Genomic DNA, 21,567 nt, shown 5'->3' with positions numbered 1-21,567 from the left:
CCTCATCTGGTTAAGGAATCCTAAAACCGTTTCAGAAACATTACAGGCCGGGAGGTGATTGGGTTGTGAGCTGGTGCCTGGTATCACTCAAGACGTGGGCAGCTGTGGGTCCAGTTGGCAGTGTAAGAACAAGTCCCTTGTCCTGGGTGATAGCCTAGCATCTCCATCCTCTAGAGCTGTCTGTCTTTCTCCTTTAAGCACCTGCTTTGGCGTCGGGCGGAGGGTTCCCATAAACCTGTGCCCTCTGTGCCATGAGGTATATTCCATCTTTTTCAGTGATCACCTAGTATTCTGCTTCTTGGATGTCACGTAATCTCCTGGTCCCCCACTGTGGAACATCGTGATTGAGTGCAGTTTTCTCATGTTGTGAACAACACAGTCACGGACATCTTGGTGGCTAAATGTTTGTGCACTTTGGTGTGATAGTATCCTTACGTGTGGAACGGTTGGCTCATGTGATACAGACACAGCACGCTTTAAAAACACAAGTCCATCCGAACTGTCAGCACATTGCTTTACTGATGGTCCAGGTTTCACTTCCTGGCAAAAGCACTATGATGAGTAGTGTCGGAAGGTGTCAGCTGCAGAGGCAGCCTTGGCCTAGGTACCAGTGCCTGGGAAGTCAGAGTGGGGCCTCCTGACAGTGACTCTGCTGCCTCCTCCTGCCCATCCCCTCGTTCTGCCTCCTCTCACCCTTCAATGGTTGGTTCCTGTGGTGGGCCCTGTGGGGACTGAGCACATATTATTAATTGATTTAGATTTAGATGGTTTTCCCTATGTAAGATCCCAGTAGTGAAGACCCATTTATCTGAATGCTTTTTTATGTTCCTGAAACCTTGTGTGAGAGGCACAGATTGGACTACAGAGACAATGGGGCATCAGGGACCGAGTTGGTGAGGTTTCTGTCGCCGCTTTTATTGTCTGGATCTTGTCTGACTCCTACATGGCTGGTGTCTCAGAAGGGGAGTCTCGGGCAGGGGTTGAAGGGCTTGCGTGGTTGATGACATTCTTTTTCTTTTTAACCCCCCCCCGCCCCCCAGCTTTCTTTTTACCCAAATAGATCATTTTGGAGAAGGACTGCCTCGTGGATCTAGAGCAGGATTAACCCCTCACAACCAGGGGGAGGCGGCATACTCTGGCGCATGTGTGGCGCCTGTATCAGAATTTTGCTCACCACTTCAAGTCAGCCTCGTGAGAACCCATGGGTAAATAAATAAGATCATATTCCCTTCCTGCAGAAGGAACAAGTCTCCTGAGAGGTTTAGTGACTTCAATAGTGTCACTCGGCTGTAAAGAGAGGGATGGTATCGGGACTCGAAGTTCGGTTGGTCTGACTCTAAAGCTGGTTCTTAGCAGGTTCTTAGCATGCTTTTTGTCCAGGAAGGTAGAACACCTCTAAAGTTTTACTAGAATTAAATCTGAATAGTTCCGAGGTCTTCTGTGGGAGGTGAGTTTAACATGATTCTTTTTTTTCAAAAAAGATTTTAATGTATTTTTTAGAGAGGAGGGGAGGGAGAAGGAGAGGGAGAGACACATCTATGTATAAAAGATACATCAGTTGGTTGTTTCTTGCACACCCCCAGCCGTGGACCTGGCTGGCAACCCAGGCATGTACCCTGACTGGGAATTGAACTGGTGACCTTTTGATTTGCAGGCTGGCACTCAATCCACTGAGCTACAGCAGCCATGGCCATTTCTTGTTATTTTTAATTATATACGTAATATCTAAGTATGTTGTGTACTAAATATTGCTAAAACATAAAGATATATAAAGTAAAAAAGTATATGAATAAAAAGATATATAAAGTAAAGTGAACCCTTTCCCCCACCCCCCACTGACCTCTTCCTTGCCCTAACCAGATTTGACCAGGTGGAGGGTGCCCTTCCAGACCTGTTTTTGTGCATTTATATACGTTAATATGTCTTGATTGAGGCCCGAAAGCTGTTTCAGTTCTGACTGGAAGCCCCATCATTTCCCTACTTATTTAATTTCAATAAACCTGAATTGAATAGCAGTTTAATAACTCACTCTGTGATTTCGGGTAGGTCACCTATCCCCAAGACATTAAGGGTTGGATTCCTCCTCCGCCTACCTGGGGTAGCAGTCTGGAGTATCGCAGGTTTCGCCGAGAGGGTTGCAGGAGCACCGCGTGATGGCCCCGTCGTTCAGGGGCACGAGTGAAAGTTCCAGGAAGTTTGCTGAGATTGCGCTCCTGTGTTGCAGGATGCGGGAAGGGGTATGGTCAGGACTGCCTCACTCAGTTGTGTGGACAAAAGATTGCATAAATATCCATGAATATGAAATGATCTATAAATAAACTATACTCCATCAGAGAGGTGGTGGCTGCAGTGAGCCCACGGACGGAATTCGGGGCAGCGTTCCGGAGGAAGTGCCCTTTAAGAAGGGGCAGTGTGGGCCTTGGTGATACTAACTTACTTAGGTCTGACTTTGTGCCAGGCAGTGTTCTCAGTGCTCCATGTAAACTAACTCATTTAAACTGCACCATTAATTATAAGGTCAGAACTAGTACAGTTTTCTAGATGAGGAAACTGAGGCGGAGAAGAGGTTAAGTAGCCTGCCCAAGGTCACACAGCTAGTAAATGTTGGAGCAAGGATTTGAGCGTGGGCATTCAGTGCTTCTAATGGCTAGGTTGCACAGCCCACCGGATTTCAAGGCGAGTCTGGGCTGGGCAGAGGAGTGGAGGAACCAGTGTGAGCAAGGCAGGGTGGGGGTGGGGAAGAGGCAGCTGTTGGCAGATCTGGGAAATCGCAGTGTGCAGCCCAGTGGGAGTGGTAGTTCATGACATGGCTGGGTAGGGTGATTGCAGGCAGATAAGGGAGCACCTAGCGTCCCTGGGGGAGAGCATCCGCCCTCCCTGGCATCCTCTGCAGTGAGCACCAGCTCCCAGCCCACCTGCCTTCCTCTGGCAGGCCACTCATAGTTCATAGGCAAGCCTGGTGCTGTTCAGTTCCTCAGTTGTTGTCTTTCGTTGTAGGTCCTCTAACACAGCAGTTCCCAGCCTTTCTGACACTGGGGATCAGCTTCGTGGAAGACAGTTTTTCCACTGGGGTGGGGAGAGGTGGTTTCGGCCTGGTGAGGCCTGGTTCCTAACAGTGTGGACTGATACCAGTCCACAGCAGGAGGTTGGGGACGCTGCTCTAATAGTAGTTCGATATTTTAATTACTGCTTTTTTTCTTTTTTAAAAAATCTTTATGGTAGTTTTTTCCTATTAACCACTTAGTCCCCTTATACCCCCCGCCCCCCAGCAGTCACCACACTGTTGTGTTTTTTGAAATTAATTTAAATCTGACCTCAGACTCGTCTTACTACCAGCGTTACACATACAAGCACGCATCTTCAGGGAACCCTGTTGGTGACATGACAGAGCATGTCCTCACCTCTCGTACCTGTGGCTGCCAAGGGCCTTTCAACATTGTGTGTGATGCCCTTGCACTACGATTGCTTCACTGCGCGGCACAATGAGCCTCTGTCAACATGCCAGCTAATTAATTTTAACTTTGTGATGTTGCTTCATCTCTGTGCACCACTCACATTGTCCAGGGTTTTCCTCAGTGAGGGTTCAAGGAAAGCTCTGGAAATGGAGGCTGTGGATTCTGGTGCTCCCTCCTTCTGTGAAGGCCTGGTCCTTCCCATCTGCATTGCCCTCTCAGCCTGATACTCCACTGCTGCTTTGGGGGAATTACTGAGCACTGTGCGGGGAGAGGTCTTAGTTACTGGATTGTTAAAGTTGAGCACAAACCTCACTAATTTGGCCTCCTTGAGGGCAGAGCAGTGTGAGAACCAGGAAAAGCTGAAATTGCAGGCAACTGGTAAAGGCTGTTCAGGTTCAGTCCTGCCAAGTTCACTATCACTGCAGAGAGGAGTAGTGGCCATCTGCCTGGGCAGAGGGCGGAGGCAGGATTTGTAATTGGCACATGTGCTTTGGGTAGGTGGAAGGGGTATTTCTAAAGGGCTTAAAATAGTCTGTGCTTTTGGATATGAATTTGTTTAGACCATCCTGTGTCCTCCTCCTCCCTCCCCGTTTTTCACATTTTTGATGTTTAAATTTGGGGCAAGCACTAATATTTGTTTCTAGGATTTAACTTTCTATTTATATTTTTCTCTGCTGGTGTTGTGTTGCGAGAAGCCTGTCCTCTACTTTGTGGCGAGCAGTCTTTCTAGTAGTCTGACCCTGACAGGTAGGCCACTTTCTCCTTTCTAGGTCTGTGTCTCCATCTCCGAAGTGGAGCTGCTGGACTGGCTGTCTTCATTCTTTGTAACCTGTCTGTCACTACACCCTTTATAATGGAATGCATTTGCCTCTGGAGTAGGGTTCAGCATACTTTTTTTTGTAAAGGGCCAGATAGTAGGCTTTGTGAGTTGTGTGGTCTCTGTTGCAGCTACTCAGCTCTGCCATCATAGCACAAAAGCAGGCAGCAGTACAGATACGAATGGGTGTGCCTGTGTTCCAATAAAACTTTATTTACAAATACAGGCAGCAGTGGGCTGGATTTGGATCTGGGACCTTAGTTATCAACTGCAACTCTGGAGCGTTCTCTTTGGATACTCTAACGTCTTCTCATGCACCAGGCTGCTCTACAGGAAAGAAGTTCTTACTTGAGATAGAGACCAACACTTGAATCCTTCTGAGGCCCAGCCTTGCCAGAACCTGGTCTTTCCCCTGTGTTTCCCCATCTCATAACACCTCTAGGGAGTTGCCCCTTCCAGAAGTCTCTAGAGAGCAGGTATGGCTAGCTCTATGCAAATCACTCTACTCCTGAAGAATTGGGAGATTTGGTAAATCCCAAGTTAAGTCTGATTAAGGAAACTCTGCCACAAATAGTATACCTTTCCCTGTATATTTTTCCTGTGATATACCTTTCTAGTGGCAGAAAAAAAACCAAATCCTGTTTGCTTTTGTCAGTGTGGGGCTTTTATTTTAACATTAAAAAGAATCGGTGGTGAACAGGGTGGTTTCAGGGATAATAATGTTGTGCTCCCCCATCACACGTAACTTCTTGGTTTTTAAAGAAGCTGTTACTTTGAGGGCCAGAGAAGACTGTTGGGTGGGGAGAAAGGACTATAAATAAAGGGCACTCCTCTCCTTTGTAACTGTCCAATGTGGCACCAGATGGCTGATTTGGTTAGCAAGATTGTCTCTTACTTCTTTGAATCCGCTAAATACTTTTCCTCCTAGTGAAAAACGCTCTTCATTCACATTATTGCCGATGGTGGTGTGTGTTCTGCCCTGGCTTACCCCTCTGAGCTGGGGAGAAGGGAACACTTGTCCCACTTCCCAGATGAGCAGAACAAGGCAGGATGCAGTTAGGAGGTTTGCAGTTCTGGATTGGAAATCTCATCTGGCTGCAGTAAGCAAAGTGTCTTCATCATTTTCCCTTGGAAACCAAGATGTGACTCAGCAGTCAGTTCTGGGTGTTCAGGGACACTGTGCTAGAGTGGGCTTCCTGAGGCTTGGGGCCTCCCTTCCCAGGTATGCGCTGCAGAGAGTGGTGCATCCAGACCCCAGTGGCCGAGGGGATTATGGTACACCCCGCTGTGCAAGACTCTCCATGTAAATATGTAATCTAAATAAAGCAACAGTGTGCTGTGCAGACTGCTTCAAGGCGGTCTGCTCTATCCCACCACCCCCAGCCAGAGGACTACTCCCGCGAAGTATACAGCTCTTATGAATGTGAGGCCTTGGTATTGTCTGGGGGAGAGAATGAGGGGGAAAAAATCCTCCACTAAAAGCAGAACTAACCCCCAGGGCAGCCGAGCCTGTGGCGAAGGTGCTCTGACAAATATTTGGACAGCTTAAAAGATAAACTAGAACTTAAATAAATAAAACCAACTACCTGGTCTGAAAAAGTTAGCTTTGGGGGCTGCAGCTCTCAAGGCCAGGATCTTCCCCAGTGGGAGGTACACTGTAGGCTGTACCTTCCTGGTGGAAAAGGCTGTACCTTCCTCCCCTGTGCCTGTGTGGGGGCCCCTAGAGGAGTTGGGGTGGGGGCAGGCTCCCACCCATTGAGGTCCTCACAGAGTGGAAAGCCACTGCTGGTAGCCCTAAAATGGGGACCTGACCACAGGTGGCCTTCTGTCTTTGTTAGGGAAGTCAGTCCCTCACAAAGTGGCACTGGGGGCCCCCCACCTATTGCCAGGCCATTTTGGGCTGTTGGGGAGAGTCTGGTCTGCAGACCAGCACCTTTTGGCGAACATGAAGTTCTTAACTGAGTGCCTGCCTGGTACCAGGGCCTGTCCAGGGGTGCAGTTCTGGCAGCAGCCACCCAGCAGCACACTCTGGGGAGGGAGCTCCTGCTCCAGGGAGGGACTAGTGAAAGTGAGGAAAGGGACGGAGTTTTTTTCTTGCTCCGGTATTTGCATGGATGCATTTATTTGTGGTTACCTCTGCTTGTCTCTGCCACAGAAATGAAAAGCTGATGCAGATAATTAAATGAGATGGCAGGCTAGGAATGAGAGGTAAATTCTAAATTTTGCTTGAAGCCACCCAAGGCTTCAGTAAGGACTTGACCCCCTCTTTTCCCTGAAATTTTAATTATGTCCCTTCTCTTCTCAGGAGACCTTCTGGTTGCACCCCATTTTAATGAGGAAGGGAGAACTCCTGGAGTTGGAAGGCCAGCCAGAGAGAGTTAAAATGAGGCTTTTCACCCTTTTAATGATAACGCACATTGCCTGGCAGGATTGTTGTGGTGTGTGGGGCCTGGATGCATCTGGGGGCCCAGAAAGGCCACTTGTCTTGATTTTGGCTGTCACTGCTGCTGCTCGTAGATGCCGTGTCTGCATAGCCCACTGATCGTGGCCTTGCTTGTTTTCCTGGCTGTGGGGAGGAGGGAGGCTTCACACCCTCTGTCCCAGGCCCTGCTCAGGCCTACAGCTATCCTGGGGGGGAGGTCCTGTTCCACTGGGGTGAGCATTTTTCTGCTTATCCCGTGCAGGCCATCAGGGTGGGGTTGAGTTGTAGCCTTGGAATGGCTCCTCTCTCTCTTTTAGGGGTGTTCAGTTTTTCCCAATATTTCTTTCTTTTTTAAATTGATTTTAGAAAGAGAGAGGAAGGAGGGGAGGGGAGAGAAAGACATCAGTTTGTAATTCCACTTAGTTATGCATTCATTGGTTGATTCTTGTACGTGCACTGACCAGAGATAGAACCCACAACTTGGCATGTCGGGATGACACTCTAATCAACTGAGCTACCTGGCCAGGGCCTAATTTTCCTAATACATTCTCTTCTCTGCTCTAAACCACTGTCCATTCTCCTGAGAAAGGCGCAAAATGCTCGACATGAACCAAGTTGCAGATCGCAAATCTTTGATGTGGTTTTGTGATCTGGTCTTGATCATACTTTGTCTCTAATTGGCATTGCCCATTGTGGATAGAAATAATTGTAAGGTTCTTCGCTGGAAGTGACTCACAGTCACTCTAACCCAAACCTGCTACTAACCTGGTTAGAACCACCGCTAACCCTAACCCCTACAGTGTGCTTTTACACGCATTTTCATAGAATCCAGGCTGCAAACTGGGGAGTGAGCCAGGCTTGGTTCCCGCTTTGCAGATGAGGAGATTGAGGCTCAGAAGATTCAGTGGCGTCCTCAAGGTCCTGCCTGTGTCCTGAGCTGAGCTGAGACAAGCTTTTGGGCTTTAAAGCCGGTGCTTTTCTGTGGCACCACACTGCCTCCTAGCTTCTTCCTCGGTGGAAACATCTGGGGACACCCAGGCCGACTTTCTCTGACGGAAGCCCTTCCTCGGCCGGCTTACCTGGGTCACAGACTTTCAAACACATGAGAACTAGCTGGAGACTCTATGAGCCTCCCTAGGACTGTCACTTTACGGTTGAGAAGAGATGGCCTGGAGAGAAAAGTGACTTGCCACTGTCACACAGTAAATGAGTTTGCTGATTCTTTAGATACCCGTGGAGTGCCTGCCCTGTCCCCACATTGCACCACGTTGTTGGGGCTGAAGTGGTGAACAAAACAGATAAAAATTCCTACCCTTGTGGAGCTTAGACTGAGCGTTTTATATGCTAAGCTTGTAGGTAACCTCCTTTATCCCATCATGGACTCAGGAAATGCAAAAGAACTTTGGCATAATATTTTATTTAATATTTTGAGCTGAATGAAAGGAGATGGGTGAGTGAGTGGGGGGCGGGGGCTTGAGGGAGAAGTTATGTAACTGATTCAAAACTAAGAGAAAAGATACTTGGTTTGCTGACTGATTTTAAATATCCATTATTTCTACAAGTAAGAGGTATTTCATGAGCACATGTTATGTGCCAAGGATTGTTCTAGTTCCTGAGAACTCATCAAGCTCTGAAGGATGTGGCAGTTATAATGCACCCTTTTCCTACTGAAACCCACTGGAGGCAGAGGTCCTGGTTTATTTCTGTGGTGGCCACTGGTCTGTGTGATCTGAACGTTTTTCCAGGGTACGTGGTGCGTGTTTACTAATCTCTGTGCTAGGCCATCACACTCTGCATGCCAGGCCGGGTGACACTGGGGCAGGATGCCACCAGGGCAGCGTGTCCTCCCGAAACGATGAATGCTGACCTGCTCGCTCTATTCCTTACACAGGGTCTGCTCCCCAACCTTGTTTTCTGACTTCCTGCTCCATAGAAGCGTCTTAAAACATTTGTGTTTTTACATAATGGAGCTTTTCTTACCCAGCAGCTCAGTCACCACCTGCAGCTTTTGCCACAAAAACACAGTGACCTCTGCAGCCTTCAAGAAGGGTGGGTGGAGTCTGACCAAGATGATGGGAAACCTGTTTATAAAAAAACCACTCTGCAGGTTAGTTAGGGGCAGGCAGAATATTTTCATGTTCCCTTAGAAGTCTCTCTCTCTGTAAAGAAAAGTTGTTTTAAAATATGAAAGGCCTGAATACTTCCCTTCGTATATTTCTGATGTCAGCATTTTATCAGTTGGTAATCTCTAAAGTCCCATGAGAGTCTCCTTGGCCCAAGTTCCCTTTACAGCCTCTGCTTCACCTCCAGTGACGGGGAACTCACTACCTGACAGGGCAGCACATTCCAGTTTTAGGGCAGTTAGAATGGTTGTAAATCTTTGTTCTTGGTATTACCACCACCAAGTGGAAGGATTTCCTCTTCTTTATGACAGCTTTTTGGGGCTGTTAATTATAGCATCTCATTCATGTTCTCTGTTCTTCCCATAAAACTCCTCCGCCTCCATCAGGGGGTTTCCATTTAAAATAGCTCCTGTTTTGTTTTGGAAGGCATCTTGCCTGGCTTCTGGTTTGCCAATGTTCTTCTGAAAATGTGGCTTTCAAAACTGACCTCCAGCCCCCACTCTTTGGCCTGGCACCGTGGAAGTGTTGGAGTTCGCAAGTGGGAGAATGTCGCAGCAGCCGAAGATGCGCGTGAGTCAGGAGCTGGCCGTGATCCGCTTTGCTCTGCGGTAGGTATTAAGTGCATTCCCAGGCCCGTTTCCTGCTCCCAAATGCCAGCATCCCTGCCTCTTAAGTGAGGTTTAGCTTAATCCCTAACCTTACCTAAATGTTACTTCTGTTATTATTCAGAGCCATGTGTAGAATTTCTGTGTCGTTGAGAGTGTGGGTGGAGAGGTAGCAGCAGGTTGCCCACTCTGCCTGGAATCTGCTGCTGCACCTTTGGTTCCCACAGCCCTGTCCAGCCGGGGTGCCGCTGCTCTCTTCATGTTTTGTGTTAGTCTGTCTTTAGAGATCTGACTGGACAACCCCTTAGTTGTACCCACGGGGGAAACTGAGGGCTGGAGGGTGGAAGTCAACTTGTCCCCATTCTCCTGTCACACAGCAGGTTAAGTTAGTTTTTGTGGCTGGAAGCCAGGCTTCTTGTCTCTTGTTCCAGTGTTCTTTCTGCTCTGCAGCAAGGTACCAGCTGCAGCCCCTGAAAAATGGCCTTTAGTTCAGTTATGGAATTGCTTGTGGATGTTCTGGTTGGTCAGCACTGTCAGCAGTTACTGGGATTTGCACAGAAACGCCAGGACCCTGCCCTTGCTTTCCTCTCCACCCGAGCGGAGCGCAATGGCCGAGCCGTGGGAGCACGCCTTCTGGGAGTCTGGGAGTCCAGTGCATCCGTCAGATACCGAGGGCCAGCGGTGCAGTGGGCGGGTGGAGCGCTGGGAGAGTGCAGCGCTCGGTTGCCAGGTGAGAGGTACTCCTTGAGGGCAGACAGGTGTGCTAGTCTTCGGTTTTGTGCGCATAGTGCTTGGCACAAAGTAAGTGCCCAGTAAAGCTTTGTGGAATGAAGGTTTGGGATAGATGAGACCAAACAGTAGATGAGCTTGGTGGCCACCCATCCATCTGGGGGGTTAAGTTCTTTTTTCTTTCTTGCAAGTGTTGTTGGATCCGCTGCCCTGTCTGTCCACTGCAGAGGGATATAAAGTTCACAGCCCTGCCTGCCCTTGAGTAGGTTAGGGGAGTAGACCCTAATATAAGGGCACCCCTGTGCCTGGATGGTATAGGAGGTGCTCTGTAAGTGCTGATCGCTCACCCACCTTGCCTCCTCCATCAGAGTCCCAGATGTAGTAACACAGTGCCCAGGTGCCTGTTTTTTAAAGAATTTATTTATTTTTAGGGGGGGAAGGGAGGGAGAAAGGGAGAAACATCAGTGTGTGGTTGCCTCTCGTGGCCCCCACTGGGACCTGGCCTGTAACCCAGGCATGTGCCCTGACTGGGAATCGAACTGGTGACCCTTTATTCGCAGCCCACGTTCCATCCACTGAGCTGCACCAGCCAGGGCCCAGGTGCCTGTTAAGTGTGCAGCCCAGTGATGCGTCTCCAGCTGAAGCTGCACCCTCCCTCTCCCCAGGGACAGGGCCTGTACTCACCCTCTCCCTCACCCCACAGGCCTCTCCTTAGCTCCTTTTAACCCAACTGGCCACTGCACGTGCAGAAGGGCTAGGTGATGGGTGAGCGTGCTAATAAAAATTGTCACTCCTCGCGGGGCCGTTGTGGTACGTCTTGTTAATGACTTGGCAGAGAGAACATAGGGACTTTAATTCACTGGACTGGATTTCTTCCAGGGTGTCCCCCTGCACGGGTGAGAGGTGGGGGTGGCCAGCCTATCCGGGCAGCAGGCCGCAGGAAGATAAGGCGGGTGGGGGTGAGTGAGGGTGAATCTCTCTCCCTTCTCCCTACAGCGATGCTAGTACGCTGGGAGGGCACCTTTGCTCCCTTGCACCCCAAGCCCTGCTGAAGCACCGCCTGCCCCATTTTGCACACCCTGCCCCCATTCCCCCTCACCCCTCGCCCTTCACACCCATGAGGGAATTTGGAGCCTCTGTCTGGAGTGGGGCTGTGAGCTGTGTGCATTCTAGCAGCCTCGTTGACCAAGTGCCCTGGGCGGCTGCCCGTTGCCAGGCCTTCCTTGCCCCCTCACTGTGTTTTTCTTTTCCTCTCCTTTATCCTGCCCCCTTTGACTTTCTCTTGCCTCTTAGTGGGGGGCCCAGTTTTCTCTCCTGTTTTCCCTTCTTTCCTTCCCAGGCACCTTCTCTGGGTCCTCTAGGGAAATCACACAGGCCTCCTGTTGGCTGGTCGGTCGGTCGGTCAGTCCGGAGCCTCTGCTGCCCCCGGTGAGCCCCATTCCCTCCCCTCCGTGACTCCCCTGCTGAAGAACTGGTGTGAGGTGAGGGGGCTTCACCCCCAGTGGTGAGGCCATGGAGGGCATTTTTCTGTCTCTGTGGTTTTATTAAGTCTCTCCTGTCAAATCTGAGAGGCTGAGGAAAGTCATTTTGAAGATTGATTCTTGAAGGACCCCATGAACTCCGGTTGCTGAGCACAGAGACAGTTGATTGGTGAGGGCTGGTGGGGGAAGACTTCTGCTCTGACATGGAGAGAAGGAGTGGCCTGGGCAGTTTGGGGAGCGGTGGCCCTCTCCCAGAAGTTGCAGGTGTGGGGGCAGTACAGGCTGGGAGAGGTCGGCTCCCCCAGCACCAGCTTTTGGCATGGCGTCCCGTCCCTTTAGAGTCGCACCGCGGTTTCCAGGAGCAGTGTGTGGGATTGGGGAGGATGCTGCAAGGAGGCGGGGGCTTGGTTGGCAGCAGGCGCCCATCAGACAACTGGAAAGTGCCAGTGCTTGCCCGGCCATCTGTCCCCCTCCGCCTGGCTCCCATCCGCCTTCTGCCTCCCGCAGAAGGGCCCACGGTCGTCTGCAGCGCGAGGGCACGGAGCCTGGCCGAGAGGGCGGGCGGAGTCTCGTCTCGCCTTGGTTTCTCCCCATCCTTTTTTCAGCTGCTCCCATTGGATCGTTTGCCAGGTGTGCGAAAAGTTCTACGGCATAGCCAACAAGTACGGCGGTGGCACGGCCGTGGGAAGGAACGGTGGACACGTGCAGGGCTCCCTTTCCACTGTCTGTGTTTGCTTAACGGGGGGCCTTCCCCGCACGTCCCCCTTCCGGCCCCTGGCCAGTGTTTTTCTTTTTTCTTGCTTGAATCTGTAAAAGTACATTCAGAGGAGGACAACTCTCTGGGAATTCGGGCTCATTTGCACATCACCCTCCCCCAGCCAGTTAAAGGGTTAAAAATTATGGGGAAGTTCAGCCAGCACTTGCAAGATATGGTTGCCGTAGCAACAGGCCTTCTAATCTGGTAGGTGACCTGAGAGACTGGAGAAGATGTAGGGGTTGGTTTGGCATTTCATTATTTCATGAGGCTGCCTCTCCAGCTGGTTTCTCTGCTGAGCTTAAAGCTTGCTGTTCCTGCCACTAGAATCACTGGCACATTCCAAAACAACAGTGTTGATGGCGCGAGCAGTGCTTTAATGGGGCCCGGCCAGGCCGGGTGGGCTGGGCGAGAGGGAACTGGGTTCCAGGAGCCCAACCCGGTACTGCGTCCCTCTCGCAAAGGGAAGGGTGTGCGCCCAGGTTCACGTTCCTGCGTATAATAGCTGCCTCCGTGAAACACCCGTCGTCGTGTAAGCGGAATCCTGTTTTTTAGTGTCTGAAGAGGGACTGCCTTTTTAGGAAAATTTAGACTGGATTTCAGGAGAACCTCTTTAGTTTGCCAAGCATTCTCCTCAAATCCGTGGGGCTTGCTTCAAGTGGGAGGAGCCCCCCCACTGCAGTATCTGCACTTGGCGCCCTTCTCTTTCGTTTACGTCCAGATAGATGCTGTCCAGAGCTGCGGCGCAGTCCCGCACGCCAGCTGCGCATCTTCTGTGTGCCCGGCCCTGTGCCGGCGCAGAGAGGAGCAGGGTGCAACACCTGGTTTTGTTCACTCACTCGGCAGACGTTCATTGGATGCCGCGTGTGCCAGGCACCATGGAGGAGGGCAGGTTACAGCGGTGTCCTGGCCTGAGAGCCTCCCAGTATGTGAGGGACCTGCCACCTGACTCACTTTGCCTTTTTAGGGGATCTGGTATTGAGGGCCTCGAGTGGCCTTTCAGCGTGGGAAGGCATGACACATTCACATTTCTCACCCCAGCTCTCCCTGAGGGGTCTGCTTCATTTCCCCCTTTTCCTCTTGGCTGTAGTTCCCCACGTGTATGGCGTGTGTAGATGGTGTGTTCAGAGTCCATGCCTCCCTAAGCACTGTGTCCTGTGCAGAGTTGTTTTCTCCCAGACCCAGGTTCAAAGGGACTTCCGGTTGGGTGGCTTCTGGGGTTTCTGGCTCTTGAGTTCCTTCAGAGGTTGGGTGTTCCTGGGAGGGAATCGTACGTGGTTCACTTCCTCTCCCCATCGCAGTTACGAGCTCTCTGAAGAGCAGGCTGTGTGTTACAGGCGCAGCAGGTAGTTGTGGAGGGTCATCGCTCTGATTTCTTAGGTGCACGTGTTGAGGATCAGAGAGACAAGGTGGTGTCTACTCCTGGGGCTGAGGGGTCCCAGGCAAGAACGCGTCCCATGTCTTTGTAGCACCGGGCTGGGATGTGGGTCTTGATGGGTGGGGTGCGTGGCCTTGGGTGGTACATCTACACTGCAGAGGGCCAAGGGGCTGGCACCTCTCTGTAAGGCCAGAAGAGCCGCAGACAGTAGGATACACTGGCTGCGGACTTCAGCTTTTGGGGTCAGAGGATTGGGTTGGTGGCAGTGAAGTGGGAGAGTTTCTCCTTGCTGGCCAGCCAGGTCTGGTGTTGGAATGTCGGTGTTCCAGGGTCTGCAGCCGAGGGTCTGGGGCTAGCCCAGCTTCTCTGGTTGCGTGTGATTTGGGTAGTGAGTCCCCTCTTCGCTGTTGTCCTCTCTCTGTAAAACCCAGGAATTGACCTCACCATCCTCAGTCCCACTCAGGTCCCTCGATCGCGCCTGTGGACGGGAGCAGTGTGTTGGCAGTGTCTGTGCACCGCTGGGCCTCAGGCTGGCTTCTCATTGCAGAGGGTGGCTTTAGGGTTTTCCGGTTTTTTTTCTGGCTTGGGTGTAATTTGCTCAGTTCAGTGCATTTCAGTGAGGACTGTTGAGTGCCCCCTCCCTTGCTTTTTGGGCTGCTGCCTGGGGGAGACTAGGGTCAGGCCATACCTTGGGGACCCGCCCGCTTTTGCCGACTACTGTGGAGCCTGGGAGAAGGTGTCTGACTCAGTGTATGGTTCACCGGGATACTCCAAACTCTAATTTCCCTCTCGGAGGGTCTTCCTGGCGTAGGGGTGGGGCGAGCATAGTGGGTGCCTAGGGATTTTACAAATGGAAGCATCTTAGAACAGCTAAAGGGAGCAGTCTTCCAGTTGAAGCTGCTGGTGTTGGACTGGCTCTGTGTGTGTGTGTGTGTGTGTGTGTGTGTGTGTGTGTGTGTGTAAGTTATGGGGTATAGGGGGTGGGTTGAGCTGAAGATTTCTGGGACCTGTAGGACATAAAAGTAGAGGTTACTTTGGTCTTTACCACTTTGGCTTAGATTTTGGTCCAGAGTCCTTCCTCTCGCAATGGGCCTGATTTCTTTGGAAAGAGTAGATCTGCCCTGTTCTTATTGGAGAGCTGAGGCCTCATCAGATGCAGACTAAACAAAACAAACTGTGTTTAGCTCCCAAGTTGACTGAATCCCTGAGAGAACTGCCCTCCCCTGGCAGGGGTATGTGAGGAATGTGAGTGCTTACCTCACAGATGAGGAAACCTAGGGTCGCAGCAGGGATGGAGTGACTGCCCAAGGATGCGGGGCCAGCGCCAGGTTTCTCACATTCGCCGTTTAGAGTCTGCTGAGGGACCCAGTGCGGGCTCGTGTTTTGTGGGTTTTGTGCTCTGTTGAGGGGGATCTTGGTTGAGCCTCATGCATCCTGCTGATGTTTTTCTGTCATTAATCATTCTCTGTTATGCAGTGGGTCATCATGACAGAGAATTTACCCCCACACTGAAGTTCCAGACCAGTGGGTTGAGATATGGCGCGTCTCAGATTTGGTATTGCCTGCACGTTCCCACAGACGGTGATGGTAGTAGTGCAGTGCAGATTGTGGTGGATGCTGGGATGGTCAGGAAGGTGCGTGCAGTGCCGCTGCCTCCTGCTGCTGTGGATCCTCGTGAGGTGAGACTCGTGAAGAGAGCCACCCAGCTCACACTTGCCTTCCGTGTCAGAGTTGCCCCAGGAGGACACGGGGCCGATGGCTTTCTCTCTGGGGAGAGGGAGGCGAGGGGAAGGGAGGAAGGGTTTGGACAGTTTTGGCAAAGGTGCCCTATGATATTTTGTGAGGAAGTTTGACTTCACGATGTTGCTGGAGATGCCATGCCACCTTACCTACCTACCAGCCGAGAAATTTAGATCCATTTGGCCTTTCTGGAGAATGCCCCTTATTGGGGCAACAAGTGGATTCCTTGCTAGGTGAAGGAGGACTTCATTTTTTTTTTTCAAGCTTCCTGAGGTGTCCTGTGCTAGTTCTGAAATTTTGGTCTTTGATGAGCAAACTAGTATGTCCAGGTCTTCGGTCCTTTTACGTACTTTGAACCCAGGGCTATACAGACTGAGGGTGCTTAACATTTTGTCCTTCGTATTAAGGAAGCCTGTTAGTTTGCAGAGCATTTGCACTGCGTTATGGCTCACTAGGAGTTCCTTACAGAGAATGTATTAGAGAGGATTGGCTGGGTGGTGAATGGGTAGATGGGTGGGTGCGTGGATGCGTGGGTATAGGAGAGTGCTGATCCAGGCTGGGTTGAGTTAGGAGTCCTTCCAAAATGCCATGTAACTGAGGACTTTTCTATAGCTGAGTGTACAGGCAGCAGAGCAGGCCCCGAATTGCACAAAGGCCCAGCAGAGTTTCTGAGGGTCCTTAGTGGATCTGCTGGAGGTTCCTGTCCTGTGGGCTTGGTCCATTCAGGAACCTTGTGTGATATGTACATTCCACACACCAAATGCGTATGGAATGATAAAGATTGTTTTTAAAGTTTAATTTATATTGAAATGATTGCAGCATTACTCTTGAGATCTGCGAGTTTTAGCATTTGTGGCTTCAACAGTTCAGTTTACCACAAGTGACAGCAGTAATTATTTACAGCCTCCCTGAGCATAACAGATTCTTGGTCCAAATGGCAGGGTGGGTGCTTGAGTCGCTCAACTGGGGGGTGGGCCTGGCACTCTGTCCGGTACCCATGGCTGTAGGGGTCTGCTTGTCTGGTACGTACTTTCACTTCATCCTCACAGGACTTGGGTGTAATTGCTGTGGCTTTACACTTGAGAAAACTGAAATTTTGTGTCCTACATTTGCTTATTTTGAAAACTAGAAGGAAGAAAAATTCACCCATCATTCTACCACCAAAACTAACTTTGGGCTAACTTTTTTCGGGGGGAAGCATTTCCTTTCAGGCTGTTTTCCTCCTTTTTTTACTTAACATTTTTGCATAATTGTGTTCCAGTCTGAAAATTCTTGTCACCAAAAAAATAGTATTTAAGAAGCTATGTTGGCTCTGTTTTTCTTTTCGAATGGAGCACTCTCCCCGTGTCGGTGTGGCTTTCGGAGGGACCGCGCCAGCGCGCTGTGGGCCAGCCGGGCTGCAGCAGCCCGGGAGCAGGAGCAGCGCATTCAGCGCAGCTCCCTGGGCTCAGGCATTCAGCCCCAAGCAGGGCCCATTGTGTCTAAAGTACTAGTTGATTGGAGTGCTAATGAATCAATTAGAAAATTACTTGCTGCTGAGATCCTCAGCCAAACGAGGGTTGTGCACAGTCTTAGAAAACCATCTGAAGGCCACACGCGTGTAAATCTCTCTTGGCTGTGGCCCTCGTAAATTGCGCCGCAGCCTTTCTTGGACCTGTTAATCACTTGAGAAAAACGGGACTACTTCTGCTTTGCAGGGCTGCCTTGGGCTTGGCATGGTGTTCTAACTTGTACTTGGGTCCATTCTTCCACTGGTGAGAAAGAGAAGATTGGAGCTCCAAGTGACAGCATTTGTCCCCACTTTAAAAAAAGAGCCATTTAGGGGCACGTCTCCTGTTTTTTCCTGAATACCCTACAACAGCCCTGTTGGGAGGGACCATTGTTATGACGCTCATTTTTATGGACAGTGGGAACTGGGCTTAGTTTTCTTACCTAAGCGAGACAGTGCTTCAGCCTTCAGGTTCTCAAGTCCTCAAACTCCCATCTGCTATAATGCTGTTCCACACGGATGCCTCCTAATCATGTATCTTAGTGGGTTTTAATGGGCCTGTGGTGGGAGTGGCGGTTGGGACACAGCCAGTAGGGATGGAAATGGTTAAATACCTAGCGTTGGGGTTTGGTGAGGTTTATTCTGGGGCAGAAGAGTTGGAGTGACAGCTAACCCCTGTGGCTAAAAGGACCCTGGCTGGCTGGGTACCAGGGGGCTCCAGATGGCCATTGATTTGTGTTACGCACTTCAGGACACTCACCAGGTATGTTTGAACCTGAGATGGACATGGGTAGTAGAAGAGAAGGAAGTTAAAGAAGATGATGATATTGTGAATCCTGACCGAAGCTGGAGCTATCGTCTCTTGAAGAAGACATCTGCCAAATAAAAGGTTTTGATATGTTTTTGTGGCTCTTCCACACCTGTTTTCTCATTGGATACCCACTTGTGTGAACATGACTAAAGAGGCACTAATCTTTCACCTGTTTTCTTGAAGAGGCGCCATCACATTCTCTGAGGCTGAGCCTGTGGTGGTCTCCTGCTTTAATTTGGTTTCATTTTGGGGGAACCAGTGGGTGCCTGGCCATTTTGCTCCTTGGCCTGGGGACAGGACTACTTACTTACAATCTCAGATTCTGTCCTTTTCTCCCCCGTGTGTCGTGGTGGTTTTCAAATTTCTGCATCCACCATTGGTGCCTTGGCTACCTGACAGTTTGCTTCGTATAACAAACATCTGAGTGCCTGCCATGTGCCAGGCCCGTCGTGGGCACCAGGAGTGCGGCAGGGAGCAGCGTAGATGGTAACCCTGACCGTCCTCACGGAGCCCGACATTCTAGTAGACGGCACAGAAATCTGCTGCGGACCTTCTGTCTCAAGGTCGGACACGGAAGATAGGACCAGAACAGTTGTTTGAAAAATACTTACTGCTTTCTAGAGAGAGGGACAGGGAGAGAGGTGGAGAGAGAAAGAAACATCATCCTTAGCTGGTATAGCTTAGTGGATTGATTGCGGGCCTATGAGCCAAAGGGTTGTTGATTCGATTCCTAGTTGGGGCACATGCCTGGGTTGCTGGCTGGATCCCCAGTAGGGGGCGTGCTGGAGGCAACCACACATTGATGTTTTTCTCCCTCTCTGTCTCCCTCCCTTCCCCTCTCTAAAAAGTAAGTAAATAAAATATTTATGACCTTTTTGTTCATGGGCCACATTGACCAGGGCAGGACCATAACAATTCTAATCTTTTTCATAGTAGCTCTTTTGTGTGCCCAGCATTGTGCTGATATATTTATCGTGTTTCATGCTCAGAAGAGCTTTGTTAAAGTAGGTGTTGTCACTTCATTTTTGCAAATGAGGCCACTGGTAGCCCATAGTAAGAGCTCAGTAAATTTTTGTTGGCAGGATGACTTACAAGTGGTGGAGCTGGGTTTCCAGTGCAGTCAACTAGACATCAGGCTGCCTCTGTAGTGCCTGTCGCTTGGGGATGGCGTCATTTGTGGATTTGATTTGCGTGTGAGTGCGTATCAGAGCCTAGGAAGACTGCGGCGTGAGGCCCTGGTGGGATCTGCAACCAGCTAGATCTGTATGAGTCTTCATCACTGCCGCTGCTGGAGGATTCCTTTGTTCTGGTTTTAAAGGAGTGGGGGTGAGATTTACAGGTCACTCACTTCCTTGGCCCTGTTAGTCTCTCAGTTTCGCTGCTTGCGGCACATCCGTCAGTGCTGTGAGTATGGGAGAGGAGTGAGACTGGGACGTGTTCTGCTTCCCCGGGACCCCGGGTGACTCTGCTCCTTGACCTGGCACAGGTGAGGTGATGGGTCCGACTGTCTGCCCCATCTATCTGCCCAGGCAGCTCCTTGGTCGTTTGATGTTGACTTGGCCCCACCAAGTCCCAGATATTGCAAATCCAAAACAAATAAAGCCCAGCTTCTGGACGGAAGAGGGCTGGCTTTCTCTTTGTGGAAGCTCAAAGTACAACAGCTATGTGGATAGATAGTTTTCTGGGTGTTAACCTGCTTGGCAGGCCGTTGGAGTAAAGTTCCAGGCAGGTGTCTAGCAGGTGGGGGAGGGAGTAAGAAGCGTGGGGCTGGCCATTGGGGACAGTGGAAAGCAGGTCCTCTTCCTTTGCCTCTTTGTCTGTGCTACTGATCTTCAGGCTCCTTTCTGAAACTTTTTCCTCTTTTCTCCCCGTTTGTGCCAACTCTCCTAATTTCCACCGACCTTCCATCCCCATACCCCCCATCTTCTCTGTTTTCCCAACACCCTGTGCATTGCCTCAGAGTCTGCCACCCAGTAAAGATGACCTTGTGTTGCTGTGACTCAGACAGGGATGGGCACTCTTGACCTGTTCCAGATGGTGTTGGTAGAGGGTCAAGGCTGGTTGCACGTATGTCAAAGTACAGCTATGCTATTTCAAGTCACCTCACTCTGACCCGAGAAACAGTACAGAGGAAGAGGAAGGGGGTGGGTGGGTGAGTAGGTGAGGAGGGTTGGAAGGAATTCAGGGCGTACGAGTCTCCCAGCCTTCAGTAACAGTGCCACAAATAGGGTGACTTTAAACAACACAGATTTATTCTCTTGGAGTTCTAGAGGCTAGAAGTCCAGAATCAAGATGTCTCAGCAGGGGCCATGTTCCCTCCGAAGGTCCTCGAAATGAATCTGTTCTAGGCCTTTCTCTTTTGGTGTTGCTAGCAACTCTCGGCATTCTTTGGCTTACCTCAGTCCCAGTATTCTCCCTGTGTGTCTGTGTGTACCAGTTTCCCTTATTTTGTAAGTACATCAGTCATTGGATCAGGGCCCTGCCTACTCTAGGATGACCTCATCTTAACTTTATTATATCTGCAAAGGATCCATTTCTAACTAAGGTCACATTCACAGGGAGTGGGGGTTAGGACCTGAACGTATGTTCAGGGGGTCCGTAGTACAGGGTGACAGTGCTGGGCCCCAAATCTAGATGGCATATTCTAATTCCTGTTTTAAGGGATCTTAAAGCCCTAACCACTCTGTAATGTCAGTCAGACCAGTAAACTCAGGTTAGTGATGTGCTGCGCGCCAGGTCGTGGGCTCGGCCCTGCACAGAGGCAAGACACTGCTTGGCATTGTGGCGAGAAGCCTGGTTCTGTGGAAATCAGAGTTTTTAGAAGAAAGTTTAATGGAAACGTTAATGCATGTACTTCAGGGATGTCCTTAGAAATATATAGGTGTTTCCTTCCTGCCCTCTTAATTTTGAGGCAGCTGGATTAAGCTTGGATTTGTGGTCACTTGTTGTCTGGAAGGAGGTGACTCAGGGAGGTGGTCGGAACCTCTGGGTCTTGAGGTTCTTTCAGTGCCTCAGTTTCCTCTGTGCAAGTAAGGGGGGCACTTAGATGGTCATTAAAATGTGCTTCTTGGTGCTGTCTGCCCCAGGCCGCCTTGGTGGCTAGGGACCGTTTTATTGGAAGAGCAAATACTGTGCACTGTCAGTGAGGATGTGTTTTGTACGGGCTCCTGTGTTTTTGCTGCGGATAAACAAGAAGCAGCCAAGTGTGGGTTAGTGGCTCGTGGCTTGGGTCAGCCCCTTTCCTTCCCACACGGAAGTTTCCTGGACAAGCGGGAAGAAGTGAGACTTGAGTCCTCTCACCACTCACGGGAATTCTTCCCATGACTTTACAGTCTTCCTGCATTGGAGAAGGATTTCCATACGGGTGACAGGAATGGAGTAGAAAGCATTTGTAGCTATTGTGTTGGTGAAAACCAATGTAATGTAAATAGGAAGTCTGGATTATATGTGTCCTCAAAACACTGAGACTGAAAACCGCACACCCCAGATGAAGTTTACAGCCGTGTGCCTGCAGGGTTTAGAGCGCCGCCTGCAGGCGGCGAGGGAGTAGGCTCTTTCCTCCATCTTCCTCCTCTTGTCCTCCACTCCTCACCAAAAAAGTAAACTAGGCATTTTGTCCAGTTCTTTAATCTCTTTACAGGGAACACGTTGATTCATCAGGATTTGATGCTCTTTCTTTCCTTCAGTCATCACAGGGAGCCAGAGCACATGATGTATGTCCCTAAGAGACCAAACCATGGAGGGTCCAAGGAGCCATTTGGAA

At 50.3% G+C, this 21,567-nt stretch overlaps 1 protein-coding gene across 5 annotated transcripts in view; it reads left to right on the top strand.

The window, feature by feature from the left end:
* Positions 1-21,567, top strand: part of SSBP3 (single stranded DNA binding protein 3) — a 154,051-nt gene that overhangs the window by 33,854 nt on the left and 98,630 nt on the right. The window contains exons 1-2 of one of the 5 annotated variants that reach the window (XM_037161558.2): positions 1,187-1,205; positions 9,244-9,425. The exons of 3 other annotated variants lie outside the window; for them this stretch is intronic. In XM_037161558.2, the coding sequence (XP_037017453.2) occupies positions 1,202-1,205; positions 9,244-9,425 (186 nt within the window). In that variant the 5' untranslated portion in view covers positions 1,187-1,201. Of the gene's footprint in view, positions 1-1,186; positions 1,206-9,243; positions 9,426-21,567 lie in introns of those variants that run through there. One more of the 5 variants, XM_037161567.2, reaches the window with a different exon arrangement.

This window comes from Artibeus jamaicensis, unplaced genomic scaffold (genome assembly GCF_021234435.1).
Source record: "Artibeus jamaicensis isolate MK-2021 breed Jamaican fruit bat unplaced genomic scaffold, CSHL_Jam_final scaffold_1019, whole genome shotgun sequence".
NCBI lineage: Eukaryota > Metazoa > Chordata > Mammalia > Chiroptera > Phyllostomidae > Artibeus > Artibeus jamaicensis.
Note: the sequence above shows the minus strand (reverse complement) of the source record. Positions and strands in the feature narration are given on the sequence as shown.